General features: G+C 42.0%; 1 protein-coding gene across 1 annotated transcript; it reads right to left on the reverse strand.

Annotated features, from left to right (window-relative positions):
* Positions 1-2,420: 2,420 nt before the first annotated feature.
* On the reverse strand, positions 2,421-4,441 carry BCL2A1 (BCL2 related protein A1). Its single transcript, XM_065846990.1, has 2 exons — positions 4,022-4,441; positions 2,421-2,525 (listed from the first exon to the last, which is right to left on the reverse strand). The coding sequence occupies exons 1-2, from the start codon at positions 4,439-4,441 to the stop codon at positions 2,421-2,423; spliced, it is 525 nt and encodes a 174-aa protein (XP_065703062.1).
* Between the last annotated feature and the right edge of the window lie 5,142 nt (positions 4,442-9,583).

The following is a 9,583-nucleotide window of genomic DNA, read 5'->3' on the forward strand; positions in this document are numbered from 1 at the left end:
CCCTGCATGTCTTTGACCTCGTGTTTCGCTCTCGACGCGGTGTTGTGCTCTCCTGTGTGTCACCTGGCACCCGTAAGGATCCCTGAAACAGCGGGACGCTGCTCTGTGTCATGGGCAGATAACTTCTTGACAGTTAAAACTTATCTATACTATATAAAAAGACTTAGCTAATAGTCCTGTTAGCATCCAGGTTGTGCATCTCATCACTGCTCTTCTTGCTCTTAAATGCAGAGCAAATGGAGGTTTTGTCCTGGTGAAGATAATCTGGAGCCCTCTGGACTGGTAATGATCCAGGTTTCTGTTTAAGCCCAGGCCTTCCCATGAAGGCAAGGACTAAAATCATTGCATCTCCTAGATTTTGAAATTGTACTCCCTAGCATAAAATAGGTTACTAGATCAGTGTAAAAGGAAGTGAACGTGGTATTAATAGACTGGTGTTAGCCACTACAATATGTGCTTATAATAGTGCACAAAAAGGAACTAAATAAGAATTGCTGTTTTTTTCATGAAGACTTAAGACTGCAAATAAATAAATATATGTCAAAATATGTTGTAAATGTCATTTGTGACGGGAACTTCCATAGGTATTCTGGGGGTGGGCATTTCCCTTCAGCAGCCCTCTTTTCCTCAGGAAGCTGTCATCTCTTCTTCAACATCAGCAAAATTTGTCTCAGAAGTCCTGCTATACATGCTAAATAATCTTTGTTTTCTTTGGGGATGGAGAGAGAGAAAGAGAGCGCACAATACAGGTTCTAGCAAATGTTGACGTCTGTGTTGTGTGGTTGAACACACCAAGTCAGAGCACAGAATCATGGAATAGCCCAGTTTGGAAGGGACCTCGAGAGATCATCTGGTCCAGCCTTCATGGGAAAGGGAGCCGAGATGAGATTATCTAGCACCCTGCCCAATCGCATCTTGAAAACCTTCAGTAACTGTGATTCTACCATGTCCCAGGGAAGGTTGTTCCCATAAATGATTGTTCTTACTGTAAAAAACTTCTTGTGTTGAGATGAGGGATGGAGAACCCGCTACCAGAAGGAGGCTGGTTCATTCTCCTGTTACTATAAAGCCTTGTTGTTCTAGAGGATTTGTCTCCTAGAATGATGCTGTTGTGTGCCCCAGGCAACTGCTGCCTCAGTTTGGTTCACCTCCCTACATGTCTACAAAAGAAAAAGACTGTTTAAACCCAGCCTAGGTTGCCTAACATAGGAGATTTACTACGGCTAAAGAAAACTCTTCTAGAATTAATTATCGAATAACTATTGTTGAACCTTTAAAAGCAAATAGAATTTGAGTCAAAACAACAGTTGGCCCGGACTATAAAAGCCTGTAAGTCTGTTGGGTTCTTCTCATGAACTTGCTGCGTTTTGCAGTGTATCCCAAAACACTAATTACTGTCATCAGGGCTGACCCAGTTCATTTATTTTGCCGCAAGTTATCTGTTTCTTATACAAGCTATATATAATTCTTAAGAAATACTGCAGAAAATTCAAAGTCTTGATATCTATGGGCTTCATGTCAAACCCATGTACTACTTGGATTCTCTAAGATCACTGTGATAGCTTTTCAAAGAGTTATCTTACTCAGGTAGATCTTTTCCTATCCTCCAATTTTTCTGAAGGAAATAAGACCAATCATAAGACTTTAAAATACATATTTTAATGTATTTTTCAAAAGTATTAGTGTATTTACACAGATTTCTCATTTAAAAAATATTTTGTGCCTGCCTATTTTGAAACATCTAGTTTAAAAGAAGTTCAGCCAGATGACTACATTACACAAATTTGAAAGAACATTCAGTGCAGATATGAGCAAATTAAAAAATACAACAAAGAAACACATACCATTGCATTAACAGTAAGTGAATGCACATTTTTAAGTTGCTAGCTTCCACAAATTGTTCTTCCCATAAAAATCGCTTAGTCTGTGTCAGTAACTTGTACCCACTTTTACACTGGAATTTGCCTTTCCTTTTTCTTCACAGAAATCCCCCCTCCCCCTTTTGCTTACACAAAGGCTGCAATAAAATGCATTACAGTAGTATTTCATTTACAAAACAAATGACATTAAAACTTGTTTCTTAACCCATTGGATTGTATTTCAGTAAAACAATGTCCTTTCATGGAGGTGCGACAGAGATTCCAAGAGCTGTCTGGATGTGGAGAGCGATCTCTCCCTCGAAGCAATCCTGCCTGGAAAGGGTGACTTGAATTGCTGGGCCGATTCCTCTTTGGAGGGATCTCATATTCGGGTTTGGCCGTTAGGATAGCATGTTAAACATTGTATTTAGTCAAAATAAATACAAATAAATTAAAAACAAGTTATGGAAGAAAATTATTTTCTCGTTGATATTGCTTGGAGGAAAGCTTAGCAATGAAGCTTGTGGCAATATCTAGATTCTACATGAAGGTCCATTTATTTCAGTAGTACTCTCTCAACAAGGAAAAAATAGCTATGAACATGGCTGTAATTTTGGAGAAAGACAGTAGTGATCTTCTTTCGAACTTTGTTAGGAAGCCATTTTCCTATGGGAAAGAACACGCACGGTTAGGGACAGCTTGAAAGTAACGTTTAGGAAAAGCACACCACGCTCTGCTAGTGTCAGATGAACAGAGTGCTACCCCACTGTGCAGGAGGGACAGGTTTTCAGAGCCCAACCTCCAAAAGATGAATAGGGCTTTAAAAACAGCAGCAGAAAATAGCTGCACCTTGCTGCATGGTTGTTTTATTTCCAAGTCAAGTCTGTGCCCTCCCTGCGTAAATAGAAAATGAATGTGAACTATATCATCTAAGCCCACATCTTAAAGGAAGATTCAAGTACAATGTTTCTGATGTAGCAATATACTTTCAAATATCTTCCTTTAAGCCTCCTTATTCTACTAGGATGACCCACGTATTTTGACAGAATGTTGCCAGGAGTTGATACTTCTCATAAATAAAATTGACTCTATTTCAAAGAGATGGAGAGAGAAGCCTTTACAGTAAATCGGGTGCATCAAAGGTTCATGATTCACTGTCACCTTGGTTTTTTTTACTGCTACCAGGCAGAGATGGAGCAAAACAAGCCAAGAGAAAGAAAGAAAAGCAAAACTCTAGAAAACAAATGGCGGAAAAAAGTAAAGCAAAGAGGAAGTAGAAGTGGGACGAGAGAGCGGTGGAAAGAGAAAGTAACATTTACATCTAGGTGAAGGAAAAAAGTACCAGGGAAATAACTGACTCTGATGTCATTGATTCTGTGCTGCCTCTTGCTGCAAAAGAAAAAGGTATTGGCACGATGAAACTCTGCAAAGCAAAGGGGACCTCCCCTCTGCTGGCAGAAGGGAATTCCAGCAGCTTGGCAAAATAATCCACATATTGACAAATGCTTTTCTCAGCACTGACCATTGATACGTGGAAATTCTGGGATTATCTCAGTCCAAACAAATAAAAAAGATTTAACCCCAACTGGACTTACCTGTACATTGGTTTAAGTAAAACTGATTTGGGGGATTAAATAATGACTTTGTTGAAATCCATAGCAAAAGTACTGACTTCAGCCATGAGGATCACACCTGTGTATTCTTCCCTTTACTTTGAACTTCAGAGTATTTGAACCAGCTCCTCTATGGAAGCCAAATTGCTGCACTAACTTTAGAATGCCACTTAATTTTTTATTTAATAATGGGATATTTCATGGCATGCATAGTTTAACTTGGTTTGAGCAAGAGGCTGCACCAGATGATTTCCTAAGTTCCCTCCCAATCTGAGTTGTCATACTATCCTGTGATTCAAGACTAAGCCCAGGGTTTTCACTGTTACAGGAAAGTGCCTTTTAGAAAATAAAGTTGTGGTTTAGCATTGTTCTATTTAAAGCAGAAAAAAAGCTTTCACTGTAAATCTCAAAGAGACACTCCAGACATCAAATATTAAAACATCAAATAAAACATGGAATAAAATTATTTTGACAGTGTCTGAAACAAGAGTTTTCCTCAATTAAACAAAATCTCCTAATCTAGACTTGGGTGGAAAGTGAGAAACTTACCCAGCCACCATTCGCATCTATCCATTCAGCTTTGTTATTTATTATGTACTCCGTGATGAAATAAGAAATCTGCTCCTTCTCCTCTCCTGTCAGCTGAACTCCATGCTCTCGAAGCTTCTTAGTGAGAAGACCTCCAAACGTAAATATGGTCATAATTCGTCCCCAGTTAGTATTTCCATCAGCAAACTTTTCTTCCATGACTCCATTGAAAATTCTCTTGGCAACAGCTACAGAGGTGATATCGATCCTGTCCAAGAACGGTCTGAGAGCCTCCTCGGTTTGGTCTTGCAGCGAAGATGCAATGTTTCGCAAGACATGAGCAACCCTGGTTTTGGCTGGTCCACGATGTGATTCCTGAAGCACATATTGCAGATAATCTTGAGCTAAGTAATAAACGTAATAGAACTCTGCAGTTTCCATTTAGGATGAAATGCAGAGAGCAGTGCAGCGCTCTTAATCAGGGTCAGTAATGAGCAGCCACAGAACACGCACACAGCTTTGTACTATCTGGTTTGATGGAATTTTTTTGCTTTTACACAGAAGTTCCTGTAAAAACCTAGTGACTTAATGATTGTGTGGGCTGTGGAATATGTCACAGCGGAAATGAAAGTGTCTCCTCAGTGGGGGAAAAACATGTCTTCTTGAGTGATTTATTGTATTTCTCTACATAGTATCATTCCACAACTAAACTACCAGCTTTCTCCACATTCTTTAACAGTATAAATTGGCATTTTCTAGGGACTTCTACTACATAACACTAGAAAAACTTAGGCGTTTGGCTTGAAAAAACATGCCTAAAAAGTGTATGCTAGAGGAGCATGCAGCCACCACCTCTTCCCCCTCCCCAGTCTCTTCGTTGCCAGGGGTTAAGGCTGCAATCTCTATTGCAGGCTTATGGGTTATTTCTGGTTCACAACTTTTTGAAGAAACTGGTAGACATTTCCAACAGGATGAACGAATGGATAAACTTTCTTCAGCACTCTGGGAGATTTACATAACTGCAAAAAGTGGAAACACAACAGCGGTACAAGTATGGACGGAAAAAGGGGAAAGCCAGCTTTATAGCATTATCCCCTGTTCCAAACTTTCCCACACTCTCTCTACAAGTGCTCTTCAAGGTCTTTCTTTGAAGATTAGAATGAGTAGCTTCAAAGATTTCTTTCCCCCACGGGGCGTTCTGCTGTGAAAGACAGAATTAGTCTAAAAGACAATGCTAATGCAGGCAGCGTGTCAGAACATGGGGTGGAGAATAAGGGGCCAGGCTACTGGTGTGTGATACCATCTGAATCTTTCATGACAGGTAACAAAGAAGTATCATGATACCTACAACAGCTGCTCTTAGATTCAGATTTTCAGTCCAGCAGCTATGTTTTGGGAGAAGGGGTGGGGGTGCCCACTCTTTCCTTACAAACCTCTTCTCCTGAGGCCAACTGATCTTGTAAGAGGATCAGAATGTGTCTGTAGAGAACCTCACCCCATTGCAAAGGCTTCAGAGCAGCAAACAATTTGATGTTTGGAGACCTCTCTCTTTTTCCATGTCTCTTTCTTCACTCCTCTACTTCCAACCTACTTCTCATTCACGCCTTTTCCTTCTCTGAAAGCAAAAGGCATTGCCAGCCCCAGACACCAGCAGCTCTTCTTGCTCCGGGGATGGCAGTGAGCCTGTTTCCAGTCCCAGGCACCCCCTGATGCTCAGGTCTATGGATGATGAGCAAGGCTGCGTGCCTGGTGGCCAACACAGGGCTCCAGTCTCAGATGCCAGGATAGCCCTGGCACCTGATCATACTGGAGCAAAGCATATCCAGACTGTGACACAGCTCTGGTGTCAGTATATCACTAACCCTAGCCAGCCTCCCCCCAAAAATGTGTATGCTGCTGCTCTGACATCACAGTTTTGCAGAAACCCCTCAAGTAGACCAGAGTAGTTTCCAGTTCCTTCTCTGGTTTTTACTTCTGTGTGTGGTGAGTCTGGCTCAGGATGAGATAGTAATCTTCCATGCACAGTCTATAGCACAGCACAGGCGTCAATCACTTCAGTGATTCAGGAAAATGTTTCCCTCACTTTCTCTTAGAAGCAAAGAAAAAGGTGGCTTGGTGCTGTGTTCACCTCTGGGAGAGAATGGGTTTAGGAAAGCAGTGTGAGCTGGAAGAATTCTCATGTTCATTGTTACCCCCAGGGAAAGATGTGATGCTAGGACTGGGAGTGGGAAGCTAGAGCTATCTCACCCTTCTCTATACACATGCATGTTCCTACCAAAGCTCATTTTGGAGGTTCAGAAGTGTCCTCTATCCAATACCTGCAGCTGCTGCTTTGGCAGAGCTGTTGGGCTGTCTTTGCCTTTGTTATATTCAGTGATTTCAGCAAAGCGCCAACATTTCATGAGGAATGCAAATGGAAAAAAAAAGGATGTGACGGTCCTTAACCCTTCCCAACTCAGCTAAACTGGGCAGAAATGTCTGGGCAGGGGAAGACATTGCTCTGCTCACTCAGCTTCCCTCCTGCCAAGTGTTTGCTGCAAACAGGGCAGCGAGAGCTACTCAAGGAAAAATCACAAGAATCCTTTTTTCTATATAACACGGTCTGTGAAGTTATAGATCACTCCTGACTCTCTTAATAATTGGTTAATGAAAAGCTTTTTGTATTTTTTATAATAGTCAAAGATGAGAACAGTGAACAATACCTAGGGAGACAAGTGTTGTTTTCTTCACCATCGTGGAACACGGGCAGAAGCAAATATTTCTCCATTAGTGGAATGTTTAGGATTCTGAGGAGGGTGATGAAATAAGGCTATGAACATGTCACCATTATTGAAAGAAATGTGTTACTACCTCGGCAATTTTGGTGCAAATGCTGCCAACTTGCAGTCCCTTGGTCACTGAAAGGGCTATAGGTGAAGCTGAGCGCTGGGCTCCCAGGAGAGGGTGACAGCTCTGAGCAGACATCTCTAACAGCAAACTGTGACACCGGTGACCAGAGCTCAGGATGCGGCTGTTGAAGCTGCCCCAGGTCGATGACTAGAATGTGAGACACATGTGCTTTTCAATAGCATGTAGCGGAGGGTGCAATTCCAAGTGTTGGATGTTTAGTAGCGGTGACAGTTTATGTATCTATATGCATAAAAAGTCAGACCAGAGTGCACAGCCCAATCTTCCCAAGCTCTAACGGCCAGCTCTGTAAGAAATCAGCTTTGGGATTTCTTGCTTGTATTGTGCCACTTTAATGCTCTGATTCGCATTTTCTACACTAGGCAGAACCTTCCTTTCTCCTACCAGACTTTATTCACATTTTGTAGTTGTAAGTGTTAATAAAGGGTTGGAAACAGAAACCAGCTGGACATGGAATCTCAAATGCAAACCCTCCCCTCACTACCTGGCATAGCAAAAGGCTTCAAATATTTTAATTTAAATCTGTGCTCTGTGGATTTGACTCCACATCCTACCCTAACCTGAAAAGGCTTGTTTTCCACAACAGATGGGCACTGAATTGACAGATCCTCATAAAATTGACTTGTGAGAGACGATGTTATCTCATCGTGTTCAAGACAAAACTAAGGCAAAACGAGAACAGCTTAGTTGAGCTATTTTGTGCTGCATTTCCCTTGCCAGAGTTCTTCCAGTTCCAGGTGAATGTGGGAACTGTGAGCTTTGTCTGAAGAAACTGTCTGAGGCCCTGAGAAAATTCTTACAGAATTTTTTCCAGTTTTCTTCCCTTTTTGGTGTCCAAACCGGGACAACTTTTGTGTGGTATTGGATTTCACTGCAAAAGAACGGCTCAGTTCACTTGCAGCTTTCCAGCTGTCCTGCACAGCCTTCAGGAGGCTTTGGTGACTTTCATTTACCCCCTGTTTTCCTATACATTGTAATATGCAAGCTGGCTTTTCTGTGGGTTGAAATGGTTCGCTGGCATAGAATTCATAGGCAGGTTTGCCCAGTGGAGTGCTGCCACCTAGTCGCAGCAAAGAACTAAAATACATGTGTTCTGAATGTAGCAAAAAAAGTAAAGTACAATTGCATTGGGATTCAGCCCCAGTAATTATCTAAATTAATAAATGACATTGTGCTTCCTGAAGAATTCTGTCAGCTGGGAAGCACCAAAGTCTCCTGTCCAAAGCTTGGAAAGGTCATCTCCATAAGAAGTTTTGGGAGCAGTTCATTCTAAACCACTTCAGCCCATCTCCTAATGTTTTTAGGATGGAGACACAACAGCAGGATCCTGGATTTCAAATTATGTGGCAACTGAAACTGAGACTTAGAGCCAGCTTATATTCTGTGTGTTTCAGCATAAGCTCTCTCCTGCTCCCAAAACACTATGCAGCAAAGGCTGCGAGGATGGATCATATGAAGATGCACACCCTGGTTCTCCATTGCTCATGCATGAGAAGATTCTCTGAGGCCATTCCATTCTCCTTAAGACTCTTCTATAGCACTCCAGCGACATAAGGGACTATAGGAAGGGACAGGTTTGGCTGTGTTCTTCAGGGTTCAGCTGCTGCCTCCTCACTCAGCTCAGAACTTGGCTTTCTCAGCATCCCTGCGTCTTTCATCATCATGAGTCAAGGGGGCAGGCAGACACACTGCTCCACTATGTATGTGCCATGTGTCATCATATGCACGTGTGTAGACACGTGTTCTACATTCTCATAAGCCTTTCCAAATGTTTATCTAGGATTAGGAGAATTTGAATGAATAGCCATAGTAGTCAGCAGTGAGCCACAGAAACACAGGACTCCCTCAGATTCCCAAACAGTAGAGCATGAACAAGTAATATCTCGGTAGAAGCTGAGCAAGATCTTACAGATGCCAGCAGAAACACTGTCTGCTGAAGCCAGCTTCATTGCTGAAAATACATGCCCCAAAAAGGAAAAAAGAAAAGGTCTCCTTGTGATTGTTCATGAAATAAGAAGTCAAGAGCTCACACCTCAGTGTGACAACCAAAACTTTGTGTGTCCCTCACACCCGCCAATCAAGGGTGGTCTTGACTTTTGGTTCGCTTTGCTGTGACAGGTGCAATGTGAACGTGTGCAAAGTCCATTTGGGTATTGACCTGCAGCTCTGGTTCAGATCTGTGTCTTGGAAAGACATAATGCCATTAGGAGAGACAGGCGTTCACCATCAGCTACACCGGTGCTTTAAAGCTATTTTAAATGGTGGGGATGCTCAAAATGTGGTGAGACAGCATTTAACTCATATATCTGAGCCTCACTTGGCATTAAGAGAGTCCCGCTGGGTGGGAATTTCAAAATACAAACAAGATTTAGGTAGAGAGTTTCCACTGAGCGTGAGTAGGATATAGGTGTCCAGTTCCTTCAGGTGCCTTCAAAAAGAATTGCACCTATTCATTAAGGCTACTAACAGTTTAAAGATAGCCACGCTTTTCTTTGCTATTTGATTTTCCAAGGGAAGCTTATGTATCTCATGCGTTTTTTAAAGAAATTGCTGTTAAATTCAAGCTCAGTTCACCAGGTACAATTTACCTGGATGCTTCAGAGCTCTGCAGACCTCAACACCAGCCCTCCCAGGAGTGGGCTTGTGTCTGTGTTCTCCTCATTTAAATCAGGCCTG

Source organism: Patagioenas fasciata, chromosome 12 (assembly GCF_037038585.1).
Source record: "Patagioenas fasciata isolate bPatFas1 chromosome 12, bPatFas1.hap1, whole genome shotgun sequence".
Taxonomy (NCBI): Eukaryota; Metazoa; Chordata; class Aves; order Columbiformes; family Columbidae; genus Patagioenas; species Patagioenas fasciata.